Here is a 25,564-nt window from a genome sequence, read left to right on the forward strand (position 1 = left end):
GCCTCGTAATCTATACGGGGCGATAAGGAGCGTCAGAAGGGTGGGTTGGTTGGGCTCTCTTCCCAAAGATGTTGCGGGGGACCTGGTACTAGTGAGATTTAGAGACCGAAATATTGTCCCTTACTTGAAAACTTGGCCGCCTCAAGTAAGAGACGGCCCAATATCTATATGGGACTTACATGACTTTTACCCCATAATCCCGTGTTTTCCTCCCCTCCCGAAACCATACCCCATGTGGCAGGATCCACTAAACGCATCATGATTTTCTTGGGAAACATCTGGACATGTAATAATGACCAACCATGCACTCCTATGACTAACCATGAACTTCTCTGATACTGACTTAACATTGGAGTGGAAAAGAATTTTTCACGATTGGGACCCTACCTCACTGTATCTTGGTCTCCTAAATGTTTTTTTTATTATTATCTGGATTGTAAATTGTATTTATTATGAACTTTTATGGTTTTGTATTACAAAAATCGCATAAAGTATATTTGATTTGATTTTGATAGACAGTGTCTGTGTGAGACAGTGTCTGTGAGAGAGTGTCTGTGAGAGAGTGTGTGTGAGAGAGTGTCTGTGAGAGTGTCTGAGAGAGAGTGTCTGTGAGAGAGTGTCTGTGAGAGTCTGTGAGAGAGTGTCTGTGAGAGAGTCTGTGAGAGAGTCTGTGAGAGAGTGTCTCAGAGTGTCTGAGTGTCTGTGAGAGTATGTGAGAGAGTGTCTGTGAGAGAGTCTGTTAGAGAGTGTCTGTGAGAATGTATGTGAGTGTCTGTGAGAGTCTGTGAGAAAGTGTCTGTGAGAGAGTCTGTGAGAGAGTGTCCATGAGAGAGTCTGTGAGAGAGTATGTGAGAGGCTGGGACAGAATTCTGTGAGGGTGTCTGTAAGAGTGTCTGTGAGAGTCTGTCTGTGAGACAGCATCTGTGAAACAGTGTGTGTGAGAGTCTGTGAGAAGTGTCTGTGAGAGTGTCTGAGAGAAATTGTCTGTGAGAGAGTGTCTGAATCTGTGAGAGAGTCTGTGAGAAAGTGTCTGAGTGTGTCTGAGTGTCTGTGAGAGTCTGTGAGAGAGTGTATGTGAGAGTGTCTGTGAGAGAGTGTATGTGAGTGTCTGTGAGAGTCTGTGAGAGAGTGTCTATAAGAGAGTCTGTGAGAGTGTCTGTGAGAGTCTGTGAGAGAGTGTCTGTGAGAGAGTGTCTGTGAGAGTCTGTCTGTGAGAGTATCTGTGAGAGTGTCTGTGTGAGAGTGTATGAGTGTCTGTGAGCGAGTTTCTGTGAGAGATTGTCTGTGAGAGAGTGTCTGTAAGAGAGTGTCTGTGAGAGTCTGTGAGGGAGTTTCTGTGAGAGTATGTGAGAGTGTGTGTGAGAGAGTCTGCGAGAGTGTCTGTGAGAGTGTCTGTGAGAGAGTGTCTGTGAGAGTGTGTCTGTGAGAGTCTGAGAGAGTGTCTGTGAGAGGTTGTGAGATAGTGTCTGTAAGAGTGTCTGTGAGAGTCTGTGAGAGAGTGTCTCTGAGAGAGAGTCTGTGAGAGTCTGAGAGAGAGTCTGTAAGAGTCTGTGAGAGTGTCTGTGAGAGAGTGCCTGTGAGAGAGTGTCTGCGAGAGTCTGTAAGAGAGTGTCTGTGAGAGTCTGTGAGAGAGTCTTTGGGAGAGTCTGTGAGAGTGTGTGAGAGAGTGTCTGTGAGAGAGTGTATGTGAGAGTCTGTGAGAGAGTGTTTGTGAGAGCCTGTGGGAAGATCTGTGAGAGTCTGTGAGAGAGTGTCTGTGATAGTGTCTGTGAGTGTCTGTGAGAGAGTGTGAGAGTCTATGAGAGAGTGTCTAGTGAGAGAATGGCTGTGAGTCTGAGAGAGTGTCTGTGAGAGTATGTGAGAGTCTGTGAGAGTGTCTGTGAGAGAGTGTCTGTGAAAGAGTATATGTTAGAGATTGTCTGTGAGAGAGTGTCTAAATGTCTGTGAGAGAGTGTCTGTGAGCGAGTGTCTGTGAGCGAATATCTGTGAGAGTCTGTGAGAGAGTGTCTGTGAAAGCCTGTGAGGGAGAGTCTTTGAGAGAGTAAGTGAGAGTGTGTGAGAGATTGTCTGTGAGAGAGTATGTGAGAGTCTGCGAGAGCGTGTTTGTGAGTATGTGAGAGTGTCTGTAAGAGTCTGTGAGAGAGTGTCTGTGATAGTGTCTGTGAGAGTCTGTGAGAGTCTGTGAGAGTGCCGAGTGAGTGTCCGTGAGAGTCTGTGAGAGTGTCTGTGAGTCTGAGAGAGTGTCTGTGAGAGTCTGTGAGAGAGTGCCTGTGATAGAGTGTCTGTGAGAGTCTCAGAGAGAGAGTCTGTGAGAGTGTCTGTGAGAGAGTCTGTGAGAGTGTCTGTGAGAGTGTCTGTGAGAGTGTCTGTGACAGAGTGTCTGTCAGAGTGTCTGTCAGAGTGTCTGTCAGAGTGTGAGGGAGTGTCTCTGAGAGAGTGTCTGTGAGAGAGTGTTTGTGAGACAGTGTCTGTGAGACAGTGTCTGTGAGTCAGTGAGAAAGAGTCAGTGAGTGTCTGTGAGAGAGTGTCTGTGAGAGAGTGCCTGTGAGAGTCTGTGAGAGAGTGTTTGTGAGAGGGCGTATGAGAGAGAGTCTGTGAGAGTGTCTGTGAGAGAGTGTATGTGAGTGTCTGTGAGAGAGTGTCTATGAGAGAGTCTGTGAGAGTGTCTGTGAGAGTGTCTGTGAGATTCTGTGAGAGAGTGTAAGTGAGTCTGAGAGAGTGTCTGTGAGAGTTTGTGAGAGAGTGTCTGTGATAGAGTGTCTGTGAGAGTCTCAGAGAGAGTGTCTGTGAGAGAGAGTCTGTGAGAGTGTATGTGAGAGTGTCTGTGAGAGTGTCTGTGAGAGTGTCTGTGAGAGTGTCTGTCAGAGAGTGTCTGTCAGAGTGTCTGTGAGAGAGTGTCTGTCAGAATGTGAGAGAGTGTCTCTGAGAGTGTCTGTGAGTGAGTGTCTGTGAGACGGTGTCTGTGAGTCAGTGAGAAAGAGTCGGTGAGTGTCTGTGGGAGAGTGTCTGTGAGAGAGTGCTTTTGAGAGTCTGTGAGAGAGTGTCTGTGAGAGGGTGTCTGTGAGAGTGTCTGTGAGAGAGTGTCTGTAAGAGTGTCTATGAGAGTCTGTGAGAGAGTGTCTGTGAGAGTCTGTGAGAGAGTGTCTGAGAGTGTGTCTGTGAGAGTGTATGTGAGAGTCTGTCTGTGAGAGTGTGTGTGAGAGTCTGTCTGTGAGAGTGCCTGTGAGAGTGTCTGTGAAAGAGTGTCTGATTCTGTGAGAGAGAGTCTGTGAGAGAGTGTCTGTGAGAGTGTCTGTGAGAGAGTGTCTATGAGAGTCTGTGAGAGAGTGTCTGTGAGAGTCTGTGAGAGAGTGTCTGTGAGAGTCTAAGTGTCTGTGAGAGAGTGTGAGACAGTGTCTGTGAGAGTCTGTGAAACAGTGTATGTGAGTTTGTGAGAGTGTCTGTGAGAGAGAGTCTGTGAGAGTGCCTGTGAGAGAGTGTCTGTGAGAGAGTGTGAGATTGACTGTGAGAGACTGGCTGTGAGAGAGTGTCTGTGAGAGAGTGTCTGTGAGAAAGTGTCTGTGAGAGAGTGTCTGTGAGAGAGTGTCTGTGAGAGAATGTCTGTGAGAGTCTGTGAGAGAGTGTCTGTGAAAGCCTGTGAGGGAGAGTCTTTGAGAGAGTCAGTGAGAGTGTGTGAGAGAGTGTCTGTGAGAGAGTATGTTAGAGTCTGCGAGAGCGTGTTTGTGAGTATGTGAGAGTGTCTGTGAGAGTCTATGAGAGAGTGTCTGTGATAGTGTCTGTGAGAGTCTGTGAGAGAGTGTCTGTGATAGTGTCTGTGAGTGTCTGTGAGAGAGTGTGAGAGTCTATGAGAGAGTGTCTAGTGAGAGAATGGCTGTGAGTCTGAGAGAGTGTATGTGAGAGTATGTGAGAGTCTGTGAGAGAGTGTCTGTGAGAGAGTGTCTGTGAAAGAGTATATGTTAGAGATTGTCTGTGAGAGAGTGTCTAAATGTCTGTGCGAGAGTGTCTGTGAGCGAGTGTCTGTGAGAGAATATCTGTGAGAGTCTGTGAGAGAGTGTCTGTGAAAGCCTGTGAGGGAGAGTCTTTGAGAGAGTAAGTGAGAGTGTGTGAGAGATTGTCTGTGAGAGAGTATGCGAGAGTCTGCGAGAGCGTGTTTGTGAGTATGTGAGAGTGTCTGTGAGAGTCTGTGAGAGAGTGTCTGTGATAGTGTCTGTGAGAGTCTGTGAGAGTCTGTGAGAGTTCCGAGTGAGTGTCCGTGAGAGTCTGTGAGAGAGTGTCTGTGAGTCTGAGAGAGTGTCTGTGAGAGTCTGTGAGAGAGTGCCTGTGATAGAGTGTCTGTGAGAGTCTCAGAGAGTCCGTGAGAGTGTCTGTGAGAGAGTCTGTGAGAGTGTCTGTGAGAGTGTCTGTGAGAGTGTCTGTGACAGAGTGTCTGTCAGAGTGTCTGTGAGAGTGTCTGTCAGAGTGTCTGTCAGAGTGTGAGGGAGTGTCTCTGAGAGAGTGTCTGTGAGAGAGTGTTTGTGAGACAGTGTCTGTCAGTGAGTGTCTGTGAGAGAGTGTCTGTGAGAGAGTGCCTGTGAGAGTCTGTGAGAGAGTGTGTGTGAGAGGGCGTATGAGAGAGAGTCTGTGAGAGTGTCTGTGAGAGAGTGTCTGTAAGAGTGTCTATGAGAGTCTGTGAGAGAGTGTCTGTGAGAGTCTGTGAGAGAGTGTCTGAGAGTGTGTCTGTGGGAGAGTGTCTGTGAGAGAGTGTATGCGAGAGTCTGTCTGTGAGAGTGTGTGTGAGAGTCTGTCTGTGAGAGTGTCTGTGGGAGTGTGTCTGTTAGACAGCATCTGTGAGACAGTGTCTGTGAGAGACTGTCTGTGAGAGTGTCTGTGAGAGTGTCTGTGGGAGTGTGTCTGTTAGACAGCGTCTGTGAGAGAGTGTCTGTGAGAGAGTTTGTGTGAGAATCTGTGAGAGAGTGTCTGTGAGAGTGTCTGTGAGAGAGTGTCTGAGAGAGTGTCTGTGAGAGAGTCTGTGAGAGAGTATGTGAGAGAGTGTCTCTGAGTGTCTGTGAGAGTATGTGAGAGAGTGTCTGTGAGAGAGTCTGTGAGAGAGTATGTGAGAGGCTGTGAGAGAATTCTGTGAGGGTGTCTGTGAGAGTGTATGTGAGTGTATGTGAGAGTCTGTGAGAAAGTGTCTGTGAGAGAGTCTGTGAGAGAGTATGTGAGAGGCTGTGAGAGAATTCTGTGAGGGTGTCTGTGAGAGTGTCTGTGAGAGTCTATGAGAGAATGCCTGTGAGACAGCATCTGTGAAACAGTGTGTGTGAGAGTCTGTGAGAGAGTGTCTGTGAGAGTGTCTGAGAGAGATTGTCTGTGAGAGAGTGTCTGAGTCTGTGAGAGAGTCTGTGAGAGAGTCTGAGTGGGTCTGTGAGAGTGTGAGAGAGTGTCTGTGAGAGAGTGTATGTGGGAGTGTCTGTGAGAGAGTGTATGTGAGTGTCTGTGAGAGTCTGTGAGAGAGTGTCTATGAGAGTCTGTGAGAGTGTCTGTGAGAGTGTCTGTGAGAGTCTGTGAGAGAGTGTATGTGATTCTGAGAGAGTGTCTGTGAGAGTTTGTGAGAGAGTGCCTGTGAGAGAGTCTGTGAGAGTGTCTGTGAGAGTGTCTGTGAGAGTGTCTGTCAGAGAGTGTCAGTCAGAGTGTCTGTGAGAGAGTGTCTGTCAGAATGTGAGAGAGTGTCTCTGAGAGTGTCTGTGAGACAGTGTCTGTGAGTCAGTGAGAAAGAGTCGGTGAGTGTCTGTGAGAGTGTCTGTGAGAGAGTGCTTTTGAGAGTCTGTGAGAGAGTGTCTGTGAGAGGGTGTCTGTGAGAGTGTCTGTGAGAGAGTGTCTGTAAGAGTGTCTATGAGAGTCTGTGAGAGAGTGTCTGTGAGAGTCTGTGAGAGAGTGTCTGAGAGTGTGTCTGTGAGAGAGTGTCTGTGAGAGTGCATGTGAGAGTCTGTCTGTGAGAGTGTGTGACAGTCTGTGAGAGTGCCTGTGAGAGTGTCTGTGAAAGAGTGTCTGATTCTGTGAGAGAGAGTCTGTGAGAGAGTGTCTGTGAGAGTGTCTGTGAGAGAGTGTCTATGAGAGTCTGTGAGAGAGTGTCTGTGAGAGTCTGTGAGAGAGTGTCTGTGAGAGTCTAAGTGTCTGTGAGAGAGTGTGAGACAGTGTCTGTGAGAGTCTGTGAAACAGTGTATGTGAGTTTGTGAGAGTGTCTGTGAGAGAGAGTCTGTGAGAGTGCCTGTGAGAGAGTGTCTGTGAGAGAGTGTGAGATTGACTGTGAGAGACTGTCTGTGAGAGAGTGTCTGTGAGAAAGTGTCTGTGAGAGAGTGTCTGTGAGAGAATGTCTGTGAGAGTCTGTGAGAGAGTGTCTGTGAAAGCCTGTGAGGGAGAGTCTTTGAGAGAGTCAGTGAGAGTGTGTGAGAGAGTGTCTGTGAGAGAGTATGTGAGAGTATGCGAGAGCGTGTTTGTGAGTATGTGAGAGTGTCTGTGAGAGTCTATGAGAGAGTGTCTGTGATAGTGTCTGTGAGAGTCTGTGAGAGTGCCGAGTGAGAGTCTGTGAGAGAGTGTCTGTGAGTCTGAGAGAGTGTCTGTGAGAGTCTGTGAGAGTGTGCCTGTGATAGAGTGTCTGTGAGAGTATCAGAGAGAGTGTCTGTGAGCGAGTCTGTGAGAGTGTCTGTGAGAGTGTCTGTGAGAGAGTCTGTGAGAGTGTCTGTGAGAGTCTCTGTGAGAGTGTCTGTGAGAGTGTCTGTCAGAGTGTGAGAGAGTGTCTCTGAGAGAGTGTCTGTGAGACAGTGTCTGTGAGTCAGTGAGAAAGAGTCGGTGAGTGTCTGTGAGAGAGTGTCTGTGAGAGAGTGCCTGTGAGAGTCTGTGAGAGAGTGTCTGTGAGAGGGTGTATGAGAGAGTGTCTGTGAGAGTCTGTGAGAGTGTCTGTGAGAGAGTGTCTGTAAGAGTGTCTATGAGAGTGGATGTGAGAGTCTGTCTGTGAGAGTGTGTGTGAGAGTCTGTCTGTGAGAGTGTCTGTGAAAGAGTGTCTGATTCTGTGAGAGAGAGTCTGTGAGAGTGTGTCTGTGAGAGAGTGTATGTGAGAGTCTGTCTGTGAGAGTGTGTGTGAGAGTCTGTCTGTGAGAGTGCCTGTGAGAGTCTGTCTGTGAGAGTGCCTGTGAGAGTGTCTGTGAAAGAGTGTCTGATTCTGTGAGAGAGAGTCTGTGAGAGAGTGTCTGTGAGAGAGTGTCTGTGAGAGTGAGTGAGAGAGTGTCTGTGAGAGTCTAAGTGTCTGTGGGAGAATGTGAGACAGTGTCTGTGAGAGTCTGTGAAACAGTGTATGTGAGTTTGTGAGAGTGTCTGTGAGAGAGTGTCTGTGAGAGTGCCTGTGAGAGAGTGTCTGTGAGAGAGTGTGAGATTGACTGTGAGAGACTGTCTGTGAGAGAGTGTCTGTGAGAGAGTGTCTGTGAGAAAGTGTCTGTGAGAGAGTGTTGGTGAGAGAGTGTCTGTGAGAGAGTGTGTGAGAGAGTGTGAGTGTATGTGAGAGAGTGTCTGTGAGAGTCTGTGAGAGAGTGTCTGTGAGAGTGTCTGTTAGAGCGTGTCTGTGAGAGTCTGCGAGAGAGTATCTGTGAGAGTGTGAGAGAGTGTCTGTGAGAGAGTCTGTGAGAGAGAGTCTGTGAAAGAGTGTCTGTGAGAGAGTGTTTGTGAGAGAGAGTCTGTGAGAGACTGCCTGTGAGAGTCTCTGTGAGAGTCTGTGAGTGAGTATCTGTGAGAGTCTGTGAAAGAGTGTCTGTGAGAGTGTGTCTGTGAAAGAGTCTCTGTGAGAGAGTGTGCGAGTCTGTGAGAGTATCTGTGAGAGCGTCTGTAAGAGAGTGTCTGTGAGAGTGTGTCTGTGAGAGTGTCTGTGAGAAGGTCTGTGAGAGTGTCTGTCAGAGTGTCTGTGAGAGAGTGTCTGTCAGAGTGTGAGAGAGTGTCTGTGAGAGAGTGTCTGTGAGAGAGTGTCTGAGAAAGTGTCTGTGAGACAGTGTCTGTGAGTCAGTGAGAAAGAGTTGGTGAGTGTCTGTGAGAGAGTGTCTGTGAGAGTCTGTGAGAGTGTGTCTGTGAGAGTCTGTGAGAGAGTGTCTGTGAGAGAGTATCTGTGAGAGTCTGTGAAAGAGTGTTTGTGAGAGTATCTGTGAGAGAATGTCTGTGAGAGTGTGTCTGTGAGAGTCTGTGAGAGAGTGTCTGTGAGAGTCTGTCTGTGAGAGTGTGTCTGTGAGAGTCTGTGAGAGTGTCTGTGAGAGAGTCTGTGAGAGAGTCTGTAAAAGAGTGTCTGTGAGAGTCTGTCTGTGAGAGTGTCTGTGAGAGTCTGTCTGTGAGAATGTCTGTGATAGTGTCTGTGAGAATGTCTCTGAGAGTGTCTGTCAGAGTGTGAGAGAGTGTATGTGAGAGAGTGTATGTGAGAGAGTGTCTGAGAAAGTGTCTGTGAGACAGTGTCTGTGAGTCAGTGAGAAAGTGTCGGTGAGTGTCTGTGAGAGAGTGTCTGTGAGAGAGTGCCTGTGAGAGTCTGTGAGAGAGTGTCTGTGAGAGGGTGTATGAGAGAGTGTCTGTGGGAGTCTGTGAGAGTGTCTGTGAGAGAGTGTCTGTAAGAGTGTCTTTGAGAGTCTGTGAGAGAGTGTCTGTGAGAGTCTGTGAGAGAGCGTCTGAGAGTGTGTCTGTGAGAGAGTGTCTGTGAGAGAGTGTCTGTGAGAGAGTGGATGTGAGAGTCTGTCTGTGAGAGTGTGTGTGAGAGTCTGTCTGTGAGAGTGTCTGTGAAAGAGTGTCTGATTCTGTGAGAGAGAGTCTGTGAGAGAGTGTATGTGAGAGAGTGTCTGTGAGAGTCTGTGAGAGTGTCCATGAGAGTCTGTGAGAGAGTGTCTGTGAGAATCTGTGAGAGAGTGTCTGTGAGAGTCTAACTGTCTGTGAGAGAGTGTGAGACAGTGTCTGTGAGAGTCTGTGAAACAGTGTATGTGAGTTTGTGAGAGTGTCTGTGAGAGAGAGTCTGTGAGAGTGTCTGTGAGAGAGTGTCTGTGAGAGAGTGTGAGATTGTCTGTGAGAGACTGTCTGTGAGAGAGTGTCTGTGAGAGAGTGTTGGTGAGAGAGTGTCTGTGAGAGAGTGTGTGAGAGAGTGTGAGTGTATGTGAGAGAGTGTTTGTGAGAGTCTGTGTGAGAGTGTCTGTGAGAGTCTGTGAGAGAGTGTCTGTGAGAGAGTGTCTGTTAGAGCGTGTTTGTGAGAGTCTGCGAGAGAGTGTCTGTGAGAGTGTGAGAGAGTGTCTGTGAGAGTCTGTGAGAGAGAGTCTGTGAAAGAGTGTCTGTGAGAGAGTGTGTGAGAGAGAGAGTCTGTGAAAGAGTGCCTGTGAGAGAGTCTCTGTGAGAGTCTGTGAGTGAGTATCTGTGAGAGTCTGTGAAAGAGTGTCTGTGAGAGTGTGTCTGTGGGAGTCTGTGAGAGAGTGTCTGTGAGAGAGTGTGTGAGTCTGTGAGAGAGTATCTGTGAGAGCGTCTGTAAGCGAGTGTCTGTGAGAGTCTGTGAGAGAGTGCCTGTGAGAGTCTGTCTGTGAGAGTGTGTCTGTGAGAGAGTGTCTGTGAGAGAGTCTCTGTGAGAGAGTGTGAGAGTCTGTGAGAGAGTATCTGAGAGAGTATGTGAAAGAGTGTTTGTGAGAGTATCTCTGAGAGAGTGTCTGTGAGAGAGTGTCTGTGAGAGTCTGTCTGTGAGAGTGTGTCTGTGAGAGTCTGTGAGAGAGTGTCTTTGAGAGTCTGTGAGAGAGTGTCTGTGAGAGAGTCTGTGAGAGAGTCTGTAAAAGAGTGTCTGTGAGAGTCTGTCTGTGAGAGTGTCTGTGAGAGTCTGTCTGTGAGAGTGTCTGTGAGAATGTCTGTGAGAGTGTCTGTGAGCGCGTGTCTGTCAGAGAGTGTCTGTCCGAGTGTGTGAGAGTGTCTGTGAGAGAGTGTCTGTGAGTGAGTGTCTGTGAGAGTGTCTGTGAAAGAGTGTCTGTAAAAGTGTCTATGAGAGTCTGTGAGAGAGTGTCTGTGAGTCTGTGAGAGTGTCTGAAAGTGAGTCTGTGAGAGTCTGTGAGAGAGTGTCTGTGAGTGTCTGTGAGAGAGTCTGTGAGAGTGTTTGTGAGAGAGTGTATGTGAGTGTTTATGAGAGTGTGTGTGAGAGTCTGTCTCTGAGAGTGTCTCTGAAAGAGTGTCTAATTCTGTGAGAGTCTGTGAGAGAGAGCCTGTGAGAGTCTGTGAGAATCTGTGAGAGAGTGTCTGTGAGAGTCTGAGTATCAGTGAGAGTCTGTGAGAGAGTGTCTGTGAGAAAGTGTGAGACAGTGTCTGTGAGAGTCTGTGAGACTGTTAGAGTGTCTGTGAGAGAGTTCGTGAGAGAGAGAGTCTGTGAGAGTGGCTGTGAGAGAGTGTGAGAGTGTCTGTGAGAAATTGGCTGTGAGAGAGTGTCTGTGATAATGTCTGTGAGAAAGTGTCTGTGAGAGAGTGTCGGTGAGAGAGTGTCTCAGAGAGAGTTTGTGGGAGTGTATGTGAGAGTCTGTGAGAGAGTGTCTGTGGGTGCCTGTGAGAGAGTGTCTGTGAGAGCGTGTCTGTGAGAGTCTGTGAGAGAGAGTCTGTGAAAGAGTGTCTGTGAGAGAGTGTCTGTGAGAGAGAGTCCGTGAGAGAGTCTGTGAGAGAGTGTGAGAGAGTGTGAGAGTCTGTGAGAGAGTATCTGTGAGAGTCTGTGAAAGAGTGTCTTTGAGGCTATCTGTGAGAAAGTCTGTGAGAGAGTGTCTGTGAGAGTGTGTCTGTGAGAGTCTGTGATAGTGTCTGCGACAGTCTGTCTGTGAGAGTGTCTGTGAGAGTCTGTGAAGAGTGTCTGTGAGAGTCTGTGAGAGAGTGTCTGTGAGAGAGTCTGTGAGAGAGTATGTGAAGGTGGTTGTGACAGAGTGTCTGTAAAAGTGTCTGTGAGAGTGTCTGTGAGAGAGTGTCTGTGAGAGTGTCTGTGAGAGTGTCTGTGAGAAAGTGTCTGTGAGAGAGTGTCTGTGAGAGTGTCTGTGAGAGAGTGTCTATGAGAGAGTGTCTGTGAGAGATTGTTTGTGAGAGTGTCTGAGAGAGTGTCTGTGAGAGTGTGTCTGTGAGAGTGTATGTGAGAGTCTGTGAGAGTGTTTCTGTGAGATTCTGTGAGAGAGTGTCTGTGAGAGAGTGTCTGTGAGAGTCTGTGAGAGTATATGTGAGAGTGTCTGTGAGAGAGTCTGTGAGAGAGTGCCAGTGGGAGAGTATCTGTGAGAGTGTCTGTGAGAATGTCTGTGAGAGTGGCTGTGAGAGAGTCTTTGAAAGTGTCCATGAGAGTGTCTGTGGGAGTTTCTGTGAGAGAGTGTCTGTGAGAGTGTCTGTGAGAAATGTCTGTGAGAGAGTGTCTGTGAGAGAGTGTCTGTGGGAGAGTGTCTATGAGAGAGTGTCTGTGAGAGAGTGTCTGTGAGAGTGTCTGTGAGAAAGTGTTTGTGAGAGTGTCTGTGAGAGAGTGTATGTGAGAGTCTGTGAGAGTGTGTCTGTGAGGTTCTGTGAGCGAGTGTCTGTGAGAGTCTGTGAGAGAGTGTCTGTAAGAGAGTGTCTGTGAGAGAGTGTATGTGAGAGTCTGTGAGAAAGTGTCTGTGAGAGTCTGTCTATGAGAGTCTGAAAGAGTGTCTGAGAGTGTCTGTGACAGAATGTCTGTGAGAGTGCCTTTGAGAGTGTCTGTGAGAGTCTGTGTGCGAGTGTCTGTGAGAGTGTCTGTGAGTCTGTGAGTGTCTGTGAGAGAGTGTCTGTAAGAGTGTGAAAGAGTCCGTGAGAGTGTCTGTGAGGGAGTGTCTGTGAGAGAGTGTCAGTGAGAGTCTGTGAGAGAGGGTCTGTGAGTGTCTGTGAGAGAGTGTTTGTGCGAGTCTGAGAGCATGTCTATGAGAGTCTGTGAGATAGTGTCTGTGAGAGTGTCTGTGAGAGAGTGTCTGAGAGTCTGTGAGAGAGAGTCTGTGAGAGATTGTCTGGGAGAGAGAATCAGCCATTAATGCAATTGTGACAATGGTTCAAATATAAAACCAAATACATATTTGCAGAGTTTAACGATTTGTCGCTATTCATAATGCTCTGAGGATGCTACATTATTATATGCAAATAAATACATGCAGAACAAGTAATAGAAACAGTTCTAGTGAAGACTTGAATCCACGTGTTCTGAAAGCCTGTAATTTGCGAGAGATAGAGAGAGCCCGGGAGTGGAGCGTGCATGCACGAGCATGCGCACGATGTAAAGCATTGCGCACGTGTGCACCTTTTGTACACCCATATGCGCAGCGGCATTGTCGTTGCTATGACAACGAAAGCATCGCAAGATGGCGTCGGACTGTCCAAAGTCCCATGGACATGTGCATGCTGTCTGCTATGGACAGATCGCGAGAGCAGCCATCTTTGTCCATGCAGACGCATGCATGAGCCCACGGGGAGAATTAATTCCAAAAGGTCCTCTCTGGCGAGAGCAGTGCTTGCGCTGCTTTCGACAGGTGAGACCTAAAAAGTAAGGAGTGACGATTAGAGACGAGACCTGCACCGCACAGACAGGGGATCTGTGGGGTAAATTAATAACTGTACATACTCTATCCTCAAAGTATGAAACAGTATTATTGAAGCGGGCAGGAGGGGGTATATGTGGGAGAGTTTAAATGATGTGTAGATAGTGAATGTTGATGCCGAGAGTACAATGAGACCCATTGTTAATTAGCAACCTGCAGCTCAGACCCTGCTTCACAACCTGTCTGTGAGAGAGTGTGAGATTGACTGTGAGAGACTGTCTGTGAGAGAGTGTCTGTGAGAGAGTGTCTGTGAGAAAGTGTCTGTGAGAGAGTGTTGGTGAGAGAGTGTCTGTGAGAGAGTGTGTGAGAGAGTGTGAGTGTATGTGAGAGAGTGTCTGTGAGAGAGTGTCTGTGAGAGTGTCTGTTAGAGCGTGTCTGTGAGAGTCTGCGAGAGAGTATCTGTGAGAGTGTGAGAGAGTGTCTGTGAGAGAGTCTGTGAGAGAGAGTCTGTGAAAGAGTGTCTGTGAGAGAGTGTTTGTGAGAGAGAGTCTGTGAGAGACTGCCTGTGAGAGTCTCTGTGAGAGTCTGTGAGTGAGTATCTGTGAGAGTCTGTGAAAGAGTGTCTGTGAGAGTGTGTCTGTGGGAGTCTGTGAGAGAGTGTTTGTGAGAGTCTGTCTGTGAGAGCGTGTCTGTGAAAGAGTCTCTGTGAGAGAGTGTGCGAGTCTGTGAGAGTATCTGTGAGAGCGTCTGTAAGAGAGTGTCTGTGAGAGTGTGTCTGTGAGAGTGTCTGTGAGAAGGTCTGTGAGAGTGTCTGTCAGAGTGTCTGTGAGAGAGTGTCTGTCAGAGTGTGAGAGAGTGTCTGTGAGAGAGTGTCTGTGAGAGAGTGTCTGAGAAAGTGTCTGTGAGACAGTGTCTGTGAGTCAGTGAGAAAGAGTTGGTGAGTGTCTGTGAGAGAGTGTCTGTGAGAGTCTGTGAGAGTGTGTCTGTGAGAGTCTGTGAGAGAGTGTCTGTGAGAGTCTGTGAGAGAGTATCTGTGAGAGTCTGTGAAAGAGTGTTTGTGAGAGTATCTGTGAGAGAATGTCTGTGAGAGTGTGTCTGTGAGAGTCTGTGAGAGAGTGTCTGTGAGAGTCTGTCTGTGAGAGTGTGTCTGTGAGAGTCTGTGAGAGAGTGTCTGTGAGAGAGTCTGTGAGAGAGTCTGTAAAAGAGTGTCTGTGAGAGTCTGTCTGTGAGAGTGTCTGTGAGAGTCTGTCTGTGAGAATGTCTGTGATAGTGTCTGTGAGAATGTCTCTGAGAGAGTGTCTGTCAGAGTGTGAGAGAGTGTATGTGAGAGAGTGTATGTGAGAGAGTGTCTGAGAAAGTGTCTGTGAGACAGTGTCTGTGAGTCAGTGAGAAAGTGTCGGTGAGTGTCTGTGAGAGAGTGTCTGTGAGAGAGTGCCTGTGAGAGTCTGTGAGAGAGTGTCTGTGAGAGGGTGTATGAGAGAGTGTCTGTGGGAGTCTGTGAGAGTGTCTGTAAGAGTGTCTTTGAGAGTCTGTGAGAGAGTGTCTGTGAGAGTCTGTGAGAGAGCGTTTGAGAGTGTGTCTGTGAGAGAGTTTCTGTGAGAGAGTGTCTGTGAGAGAGTGGATGTGAGAGTCTGTCTGTGAGAGTGTGTGTGAGAGTCTGTCTGTGAGAGTGTCTGTGAAAGAGTGTCTGATTCTGTGAGAGAGAGTCTGTGAGAGAGTGTATGTGAGAGAGTGTATGTGAGAGAGTGTCTGTGAGAGTCTGTGAGAGTGTCCATGAGAGTCTGTGAGAGAGTGTATGTGAGAGAGTGTCTGTGAGAGTCTGTGAGAGTGTCCATGAGAGTCTGTGAGAATCTGTGAGAGAGTGTCTGTGAGAGAGTGTCTGTGGGAGAGTGTCTATGAGAGAGTGTCTGTGAGAGAGTGTCTGTGAGAGTGTCTGTGAGACACTATCCTCAAAGTATGAAACAGTATTATTGAAGCGGGCAGGAGGGGGTATATGTGGGAGAGTTTAAATGATGTATAGATAGTGAATGTTGATGCCGAGAGTACAATGAGACCCATTGTTAATTAGCAACCTGCAGCTCAGACCCTGCTTCACAACCTGACCCACTGCGGGGGTAGCACTCCAGACCAAGGTACAGCAGTCTGAACCCAACACCAAATCGGTCACAGACCTAACAGCGCCATCTCCCCCTACTCCTTTCACAGTAATGCAACCAATGGGGCACAGGGGGGATGACGTCTGGGAAACAAAAATTGGTGGAGCTTCGTTGCTACTCTTGTAAATGCTCATCTGGGCACAGCGCATCCATGTCAGGATCAGGCTGTCTGTCACACTTTGTAAAAATTGAAATCTACCAAATAATGAATGTGTCCTTGTGTAACGTAATCGGTGGCCTTCGGGTCCGGTTTGTGCGATTAAAACTAAAAAATAAAAACAATGCCTGAGCTGCAATAGCCAGATGTGAGGAAGGAAGAGAGGCCATCACATGCTGTACTGTGTGATGGCCGACCAAAATGCTCTCTGAGTGAAATCGCCGGAAAGAGAGCTAAACACACTAAAGATTGACTTTAACAAAAAATATACCAATAAGCAGCTTGCATTTCTGAATGCCACAGATTGTAACCAATGGCAATTGCTAGGTCTGCCAAACCCCACAGAAGAGATAAAACAGGTCGATCAAAGCTCGACCTAAAAATTAATTTAAGGATAGAGACAAGAACATTATTTCAGCCATTTATTACAGGCATTTCTGCTCCTTCCAATCCATACGTTGAAACCATTTTGAGCTCATAAGTACATAGCTTCAAATACAACCTTGATAATGTAATACATATATTAATTAAGTATTGGTTTTGATACCACATGCGCTGTGCACGATGATACACTGGACCACTTACCAATATATTGGCACTGCTTGATCTCAGCTGACTGCAAAATAAGTGAAACCTTTAGAGTTGTGTGAAGATTGCTCCCGAGTTTATGATTCCATCTTTCTCAATTTACTATGTATTACCAATGATATTAACATATAGAATTATTCAGTGACGTGTTATGCATCATGGCATCTGGAGATGTTGCAGTTACCCCAGGTAGAAGGCATACCTCATACAGTCTCATCTAATAGTAGCAGTGATGTGTTCATATCGTAACGCTGCATAATATAACTTGTTATTTTTCTTCAGAAAAAATTGAAAGCTAGAAACAAATTAACGCTATGCAGAACCCAGGACCAGTACTCACATTTGCTCCAGCTTCAAGAAGGGTTCTTGCACATCCTACATGATCTCCCATACAGGCCTCGTGGAGTGGTGTAACATGATCAATGGTCAGCGTATTGACATTGTGGCCCTAAATGAGACAAGAATTTTGATACTTAATTTGTTTTTAGGTTTTACACTAAAACAGCCCTTCTACATATGACAAGTGTGTATTTATGTTGTTTAAAACTGTGGTCTAAAAAGACATACCCTAAAATTAAAAAGCAGAGATAGTTTTGTGTCATCACACGGCATTTGTGTACTTCCGCAAACAAGATCACATTTTAACATGTTGAAAACTGTATCTGTTTACACATGGTGAGAGTCAACTGAAACAACGTAGCAAATATTAGCATGGGCATGGGAATATGATAGGGTGACATAAACATATCATTCATCAGAAACGGATTTTGCAAGTGGAAACAATAATAAACAGGCATTTTCAGTGCAATAGGTCTCGCATTTGTGCGAGTTAGAGCTATTGGTGTTGTTAATAATGTCTTGTACCCATGTGTTTTTGTTTTGCTTGTATGTGATGTGCAGTGGGATTATGTGGGTTGTATTGGAACTGCCAACTGTGGAATTGTGAGCGGTATCATTGTGTAATATATTTGTGTAGTGGAATTATGTGGCATGGTGAACAGATGGGGTTGAGAGCTGCAGACAACAGATAGAAATGAAGATAGAGAGGGATAGGTAGTTTGTGCATGAAGTACTGAATGAATTATACGCAGAGAAGTATAAATTGTGTGTGAGAAAGCAAGAAAGAGGTGTACAGTAGGCCATAGACGTAAAACACACCCTTGGACACATAGTTGTAATAATAATTTACATAACGCAAATAAACATTCGCATCACAATTAAACATGCTTTAAAAGATACAGTAGAATGTGCATCCAACAGACAAATAAACTTGTTTTAAATTCCCATAGTTCAGATTTGAAAAAAATAAAACATAGAACATAATAAATGGTAAAAAAATAAACATGTTTTGAAAATGTATCGGGCATACATCCATAACGTTGGCCATTATTGCACTTTTGCAGCATGTTCCACACACAAAATATAGTATGTATGTATGTATGTTTGGATTTATATAGCGCTTATAACCCAGGGGTCTCTAAGCGCTTTGCCTTGGGAACCCGTCCTGGCTTTTCCCTGTGAGATAGCCCCTACAGGGCATCCCCAAGGTGAAAGCCAGGCATCCCGCCGCGGGTGGCCCGTTGTGGAGATTAAGCAAGCTTAATGCCCAGAGTTGCAGAGTGTGAACCCATGATTAGGTCAGGCACCGAAGCGAGAATTATCGAGTCTGTGGACATTTGAGCTCGAGACCCTGCCGCGTCGGGAATTGAACCCTGGTCCCGGGTCTGACCTCTGCTTCAGGGTCTGCCTGCTCTAACCAGTGAGCCACACTTCTCCACAGTAGGAATATTTAATTTCCCTACGTTAATTTAAAACTTTAATTCAGCCCAAACAACACTAATGTAATTTGCAATCTACACCCAATAACTAAGTGTAGGAGGCTGGCTTAGGATATGGTGCTACTTATGTAAGTGTAGCACCCTGCACTAATCCAGACAACCCTTATGGTGATTTTAGTGGTCTGATACAACCTTATAAAGCTCTCTAAGTGGTAGCTGTGGAAAGCAGCCTTCAGGCTTAGTCCAGAAGGAGTGTAAAGCAGCTTGTTTTACCAGATTTTAATCTTATTGGTATAGGTTAAGTGAAAAAGAACCACACAGTGTATTTACAAAAATAAGTATTTATTATAAGACACTCACTCACACATAACAATATATCCTATCCGTAGATATAACATAGTGCACATAATACTTTGCAAATAAAACAGGTAAGTAGCACCAATACACTATGGTCCCCAGAGGGAGACCAAACCATATACTAAAATAGTGGTATGCGTACCACTACTCTAAAGAAGGACCCTTCCCAGTGGACCCTAAAGGAACCCTGTGGAAGACAGAAGGTTGGAGACCACCCCACCCGTGAATACCCTAGGAACCAGGATACCTACGCCAGGGAAGAGGCGTGCATCGGTGCGAAGTGGCATGGGAAACCACTGTCGAACTCAATGGAGGCCTTCAGGAAGATGCCGCTGGCGAAGAAGATGAAAGTGTCTGGTGGAACCCAAAGGTGGGTTCAAGCTGTGAAGTACCTGCAAGGAGAGGGAACAGAGTCTATGCCACTCAGGAGTGACCAGGAGGCACTGAAGACGAATGCCCATCGATGTCGGTGATGCAGGAGAGTTGACGAAGACCTTGGAGCTGCAGCTGGGTGGATCAGGCGACGCTGTGGAAGACCAGGTATAAATGCAATACAATATCCCAATAGGTAGAATTCAAAAGACAATTTTTGTTGCATGCACAAGGCATTACACAGAGCAGAGAGAAAGGAGACACTTATTCAGGTGATTTTCAAGTCAAAATTAATTTTTATATTTTTAGTATTCAAAAAAGGGGAAGAGGAAATGTTAGACTTGGGCCTTAGGGCAGGTTCACCCCTAATCTTTTTTGCCTTTATTTGTGACCCTGTGTAGTGATTTTTGGGTCTTGGCGCACTTTTTCCCTGTGTCCCAGAGTGAAAGTGCGTGCGTGTAGTATGGCTGGCCTGCCCTCCCATAGGAATGCATGGGGAATGTGTGTGCCCTGGTAGTTCCTGATGTGTGGGGAGTGCAGGCTCGAGTTTAGTATGTATGAACTCGGGAGAGTGAATGCTGCGCAATGGTATGTGCGGCTTGTATGTGTCTAGAAGGGAAGTGCTACTTCTGGACATTGATGTATGTGTGCAGTGAGGATACTGGAGCGTGATTGGCTGGAGCTGGCTGGCATGCCAGGCTCCAGGAAGTCTGGATGGGTCTGCCCGGTGGTGAGTGTGAGATCAGCATGAGTGATGTGTGGGAGGAGTAGATCTGTGTCCTGGATGGGCTGGGTTTTTCCCCACACAATGCTGGCTCCGCCCCCCTGTGGTTTGTCTAATGACCCTAGCCTCCCCAGTGAATGAAAGGGGTGGTTGGGCCATCAAGGGTACTCCCAAGCCAGCTGCAACTGGTTTCCCCCCACCCTGCACCTCCTAACAAAGGATTTCTCTGTATAAATATGGGGCTGTGTCCCCACAGAAATTGTTCTACTTTTGGATCCTTGCCAGAGGGGGCTGTTGCTGCTGCTGGGGCCAGGAGGACCGCCACTTGGCTTGTCTCCCTGCCTGGAGACCCAGTGTGCTGGCTCTGGCCCTGCCTTGCCCCCCTGCCTGCCTCCAGACCCTGCTGGAGCTTTGCTTTTGGCCAGAGCGCCTAGAAGCGCTTTATTTCTCCCCTCAGCGCTGGGAGCGCTTTTGCTTATATTTCTAGCGCTGGGAGCGCTTGATTTGCCTCCTAGCACTTGGAAGCGCTTTATTTGCTGGTTATAGCGCTGGGAGCGCTTTATTTTACCCTTAGCGCTCGAGGGCGCTTTACTTGTTCCTCGCCGGTGCCCACCCGGCATTTGGCCCGTTTCTGCCGTTTTTCGAGTCCCCTGGCAGGTGCCCACCCTACCAGGGACCTGGCGCTGTTCTTTTGGCCTTGAGCGAGTGCCTACCTCGCTTCTTTACTTAATTAACACGGGAGCCCACCCCGTGTTGTAATCACCGCCGCAGCCCGGAGCCGAGGAGAAGCCGAGGGAACCACCGCTGACGTCACCCGGGAGCCGCGCTGCCATTGGCTTAGGCAGCGGGAGGCTCGCCGGGCGACCAGCGGGGTGATTGGCTGCCGAGGGGAAGCCGTAGAGAAGGACGGCGGAAGGTGCAGGCGGGGCTCCGTGGTGAGAAGGAGAGCCCCGCCGCCCACGAGAAAGAGAAGCCGCCCGCCGGACTGGCCGCGAGGCCTCCATGCAGAGAGAGAGGAGCCTCCGCCTGAGAGCCCGGTGAGTGTACACGGGCAGGGGGAGAGCTCCGGTCGTCTTGCCATGGTGTTAGGGCCCTGAGAGGCTCCGTGGCATTGATTTGAGCCCCAAGGCTCTTGCGGGCATCTCAGCCTTCTGAGTCCACTAGGGACTCCAACGACGCCCGCATTCTTAGCGAGAGGAGCCCAGAGGCTCATGGGGGCAACTTAAGATTCACGAGCCCCGAGAGGCTCCTCAAGGTGCCACAGCTGTTGTGAGGGGCTCCCGCCCAGTAGTTATTGTAGAGCCCCGTGGCTCTGAGGCGCCAGTTGTTTGCCGAGCCCCGAGGCTCGAGGGGGTAGTTGGTTTACGAGCCCTGAGAGGCTCCTTGCCCACTTTGATTTGTGAGCCCCTAAGAGGCTCCTTGCCCACTTGTTCTCGAGCCCACCTGGCTCCAACGTTTGCCCAGTCCTGTTTTACAACTGTCCAGCACTTAGTGGACAGTTGCTACGTTTAGGTTTTGTGTTGTGCTGCCTGCGCAGCCTTCCCTGACATTGAGACTCAGGGCATTTCAGCCCCTTTCGAGGCCAGTTGGCCTGAGGGACCTTTCTAGTGTTGTGCCATGTGCACCCTGCGCAATTTATGAATACTGCTCATTTGAATTGTGCGCAAATGTTCTACCTGCACCTCTGAATGTGTTTTAATGTTACATGTGCAATTCTTGTTTATTATTACCTTTGCTAAAAGTGACCTGCTTAGGTAATTCTTTATGTGTTTATCCCCTTTGCTAAAAGTGACCTGCTTAGAGGATTGTTGGTGTCATTACCTTTGCTAAAAGTGACCTGCTTAGGTAATGCCTTGTTCTTTTATTCCCCTTTGCTAAAAGTAACCTGCTTAGAGGAATGTTGATGTTTGATTGCCTTTGCTAAATGTTACTTGCCTAGGTGATTATTTTAGGTTTCCTTCCCCCTGCGTGATTTCCCTACAGAGACTAGGGTGGCGTAGGAGGTGATAGGTTTTCCTTCCATAGGTCCTGATGATAAGGTCCTAGCTCCCTGCGTGATTTCCCTACAGAGACTAGGGTGGCGTAGTAGGTGATAGGTTTTCCTTCCATAGGTCCTAGCTCCCTGCGTGATTTCCCTACAGAGACTAGGGTGGCGTAGGAGGTATTTTCCCTTTACCAGTAGTTACTGGTTGTATGCTACATTTTCTATTTCTGTGTTACAGTCATTATATGTTGATGTGCTAAAGTGTTATACCTACAAGTATTATTTCTAACAAGTGCATACCCCTGACAGTGGTCCAGGTGGCCCTGTCCTGTACATAATCCCTTGTAAATCTTGCCCGTGCCTGTTGGCACATTGTAAAGTGTGTGTGTTATCTAATGTGTTCTTATTATTATAATACAAAGGCTATTTTTGATATAACCTTGTGTGGAGTTTCCTTTGTGGTGGGCCTTTGGTTGTTGTCGCTGGGGTGCGCGCGCAAACGCTTTACACATCGCCTCTGAGATTAGCCTTGCTGCTCGCGCCACGTTACCTAGAGGGTGAGCGGGGGTTATCTTGGTGTGTGACTCCCTGGCCCTGACCTTAGAAATGATGATCCCTGACTGACCTCGACGCGAGTCTTGGCCGGCCAGGGTCCCGTTTCTAACATTGGTGGCTAGCGGTGCGGATTGGACTTGCGTTTGCGTTGTACCACAGTGGCGACAGGCCACACTTCAAAACTCTGCAATTTTAGATAACCACATTTTTGGGATTATTGTTTTTTAGGGAAGTTCAGTTTTGCTTCTCCTGAAAGGTGTCATTTGTATTTTGTCCAGTACCTTGTTCCCCGCCCTGCTCCCAGAGTTTGGTACCTGTGTCGCTAGTGGTCAGGTTGAGATAATCAGGGGTGGTAGAAACTGCCTTACCAGTCCGAGGGGAGGGTTGTGTGTGAATGAGTGTGTGTTACGCTGGACAGTGGAGTGCAAGTTCTGAGATAGGAATCTTGCTGAATTTTGTTGATTGTATACTCCTGTTTAGCTCAGACCCCCAGGTTCCCTGTGTGATCTCGTCTCTAGAACGTCTGCCAAAATGGAGCCTGTTTTTGATCTCAGTGATCTAGTTTGGTACAGTATGCAGGAGTTGGAAAGGTTCTGTAGAGAGAGAGACATAGGGGTGGATGAGTCAGATACTGAGAACCAACTTAGGAACCACCTGGTCCAATGGTATAAGGATCAAAGGGATCTTGAGCGCAGCGAGGAAAGGGCCCAGGCCACACGCCATGAGGGTGGTGAGTCTGTGGGGAGCCCTGAAGATTCTGATGAAGAATGTGAGTTGGATGATGACAGTGGTTGGGCCCCAGCAGATAGTGAGGACCCCATAGGTAGGGAGTCCCTTGCTGGGCCCAGTGTCAGTACCAGCGCCCCATCCCTTGTCCTGTCCCCAGAAGAGTGGGAAGATAGGGAGAAAGAAAGGGAGCACCAGTTAGCGATGGAACAGCTCATGTTAGAGCATGCCCAGGCTATGGCGCAGCTAGAGATCGAAAGACTCTTAGCGCAGGAGAGGATAGAGGTGGAGAGAAGGGCCATCATCCGTGAGAGAGCAGCCCTAGAGGATAGACTCTCCCCTGCGCACAGTTGTAATTGTCTGGATTCCCCAGAGAGGGTGGAGTCCAGTGGTGGCAGCTTTTTAAATATAAGTGTAGACAGTCCCACTCTCAGTTCCCCGAGTATGGTGCCGGTTTTCCCAGAAGAGGAGTTAAGGTTGAGATTCAGGAATCTTAGAAAACTGCCTCACCAGTCTTGGGAAGATTTTGAGGACGAATGTTGTGGGACACTGTTTGATTGGGTAAAGGTTCACACGGAAGATGATTTTGACATCTTTTTTGATTTGATTGTCAAAGAGCACCTGCTCAGTTGTTGTTCCCCAGGGTTGCGCACACACCTGTTGGGGTGTGGATTGTCTGGCGCATGTGAGCTGGCAGCGGAAGCAGAGCGATGGGACAGTGCGAGAGGTTCTTCTGAGTCACTAGTGAGTGATTCCAACAATAGTGGGTCAGGTGTCTTCCAGCCCAGTGTGGTGGAGGAGGGTGAGAGTAGCCCAGCTAGGTCCTTGGTTAGTGAGGAGGGTGTAGGGGCTGACTGCCTGTCTCAGTGGAGCGGGAGTGAGTGTGTGACCGAGAGTCCCCAGACGCCCGAAGCCTTGTCACAGAGCCTGGATGGTTCCTTTAGGGAACACCAGGAAGGGAACCTAGACTTGCCTGTTAGTTCACTTGAGGGAGATCTCCTAGTGGGTAGAGAACCTGGAGCATCTGTAAGCGGAGCTTCCATGGTTATAGAGTCTGGCAGTACTGCTCCAGGAGGGAGAGTACCGGAGTCCAGCGTGAGGAGTGATTGGGGGAGTTCCCCAGTGGAAGAACCAGTGGGTCAGGGACTACCCAGTGGGGCTAGGATCCCGTGTAGTGACCATGGTGACACCACTTCTGTGCTGGGGGACCTTTGCGCACTGTCAGGTGGACAGGAGGCGGGAGATCTGGGCCAGACAGACAGTCACACAACATATGTGTCATTTGCTAGCCTCAGGGGGATGGTGTGTGAATCCCCAGAAGTCCTGGAGTGCCAGGCAGTGATTCCACCAAAGGTTCTAGACCAGAGGTTGGATGGCCAGGTTCAGGATCAGCCTGACCTGAAGGGTGGGACTACTGTAATCAGTGTCCTAACCAGTTCTTTCTCCAGAGGTACCGCCCCGGTTGGGAGGGAGCAGGACTCTGGAAGGGGGTGCAGAGGGTGGGAAAGCCCACCTCTGACCCCGTTACCACCTGAGGGGTTAAACCCTAGGTTGGGAGAGTGGTGTTTAGAGGGTACCCCTCGCAGGAGGAGGAGGAACCCTATGAGAAGAGGTAAGGGGAGGAGAGCCTTCCCTGAGACTCCTGGTCCACCTAAGGTTGTAGACCCTAGGCTGGAGAACCAGTGGAAGTCTAGCCCTGTCTTACAGACAGGAAGAGTGGAGCATGGCTATTATGTGCCAGGGGTTACTACCCCCCACTTTGTGAGTATACAGGATCCAGTGGTACCTGGGTGGCCTAGGGCCTGGTCCTGGCCGAGGGCAGCTGGAGAGTATCAGTGGGGTACCCCAGTTAGTCCCTACAGTAGTTTTAGAAGGAACCCTAGGGGTTCACCGTGGCGTAAAACAGGAGGGTGTCCCTGCCGTTGTGGGCCCGCGTCCTTGTTTTATCGCCCCAAGCAGGGAAGCCCATCACGGTGGTGATCGGTCTGCCCTGCGTTTTGGCTGGAAGGGGGTCGTGTTAGACTTGGGCCTTAGGGCAGGTTCACCCCTAATCTTTTTTGCCTTTATTTGTGACCCTGTGTAGTGATTTTTGGGTCTTGGCGCACTTTTTCCCTGTGTCCCAGAGTGAAAGTGCGTGCGTGTAGTATGGCTGGCCTGCCCTCCCATAGGAATGCATGGGGAATGTGTGTGCCCTGGTAGTTCCTGATGTGTGGGGAGTGCAGGCTCGAGTTTAGTATGTATGAACTCGGGAGAGTGAATGCTGCGCAATGGTATGTGCGGCTTGTATGTGTCTAGAAGGGAAGTGCTACTTCTGGACATTGATGTATGTGTGCAGTGAGGATACTGGAGCGTGATTGGCTGGAGCTGGCTGGCATGCCAGGCTCCAGGAAGTCTGGATGGGTCTGCCCGGTGGTGAGTGTGAGATCAGCATGAGTGATGTGTGGGAGGAGTAGATCTGTGTCCTGGATGGGCTGGGTTTTTCCCCACACAATGCTGGCTCCGCCCCCCTGTGGTTTGTCTAATGACCCTAGCCTCCCCAGTGAATGAAAGGGGTGGTTGGGCCATCAGGGGTACTCCCAAGCCAGCTGCAACTGGTTTCCCCCCACCCTGCACCTCCTAACAAAGGATTTCTCTGTATAAATATGGGGCTGTGTCCCCACAGAAATTGTTCTACTTTTGGATCCTTGCCAGAGGGGGCTGTTGCTGCTGCTGGGGCCAGGAGGACCGCCACTTGGCTTGTCTCCCTGCCTGGAGACCCAGTGTGCTGGCTCTGGCCCTGCCTTGCCCCCCTGCCTGCCTCCAGACCCTGCTGGAGCTTTGCTTTTGGCCAGAGCGCCTAGAAGCGCTTTATTTCTCCCCTCAGCGCTGGGAGCGCTTTTGCTTATATTTCTAGCGCTGGGAGCGCTTGATTTGCCTCCTAGCACTTGGAAGCGCTTTATTTGCTGGTTATAGCGCTGGGAGCGCTTTATTTTACCCTTAGCGCTCGAGGGCGCTTTACTTGTTCCTCGCCGGTGCCCACCCGGCATTTGGCCCGTTTCTGCCGTTTTTCGAGTCCCCTGGCAGGTGCCCACCCTACCAGGGACCTGGCGCTGTTCTTTTGGCCTTGAGCGAGTGCCTACCTCGCTTCTTTACTTAATTAACACGGGAGCCCACCCCGTGTTGTAATCACCGCCGCAGCCCGGAGCCGAGGAGAAGCCGAGGGAACCACCGCTGACGTCACCCGGGAGCCGCGCTGCCATTGGCTTAGGCAGCGGGAGGCTCGCCGGGCGACCAGCGGGGTGATTGGCTGCCGAGGGGAAGCCGTAGAGAAGGACGGCGGAAGGTGCAGGCGGGGCTCCGTGGTGAGAAGGAGAGCCCCGCCGCCCACGAGAAAGAGAAGCCGCCCGCCGGACTGGCCGCGAGGCCTCCATGCAGAGAGAGAGGAGCCTCCGCCTGAGAGCCCGGTGAGTGTACACGGGCAGGGGGAGAGCTCCGGTCGTCTTGCCATGGTGTTAGGGCCCTGAGAGGCTCCGTGGCATTGATTTGAGCCCCAAGGCTCTTGCGGGCATCTCAGCCTTCTGAGTCCACTAGGGACTCCAACGACGCCCGCATTCTTAGCGAGAGGAGCCCAGAGGCTCATGGGGGCAACTTAAGATTCACGAGCCCCGAG

At 48.9% G+C, this 25,564-nt stretch overlaps 1 protein-coding gene across 5 annotated transcripts in view; it reads right to left on the bottom strand.

Moving 5' to 3' along the window:
* ASB5 (ankyrin repeat and SOCS box containing 5) overlaps nt 1–25,564 on the bottom strand; it is a 589,281-nt gene that overhangs the window by 180,694 nt on the left and 383,023 nt on the right. For all 5 annotated transcript variants that reach the window (XR_013607216.1, XM_078677084.1, XM_078677085.1 and 2 more), the window contains exon 3: nt 15,760–15,867. Coding sequence is in view for 4 of the 5 variants with exons in the window: in XM_078677084.1 (XP_078533210.1) it covers nt 15,760–15,867 (108 nt within the window). In the remaining variant the exon portion in view is untranslated. The remainder of the gene's footprint in view (nt 1–15,759; nt 15,868–25,564) is intronic.

The sequence above is a fragment of the Lissotriton helveticus genome, chromosome 2_1 (assembly GCF_964261635.1).
Source record: "Lissotriton helveticus chromosome 2_1, aLisHel1.1, whole genome shotgun sequence".
In the NCBI taxonomy this organism is placed as follows: domain Eukaryota; kingdom Metazoa; phylum Chordata; class Amphibia; order Caudata; family Salamandridae; genus Lissotriton; species Lissotriton helveticus.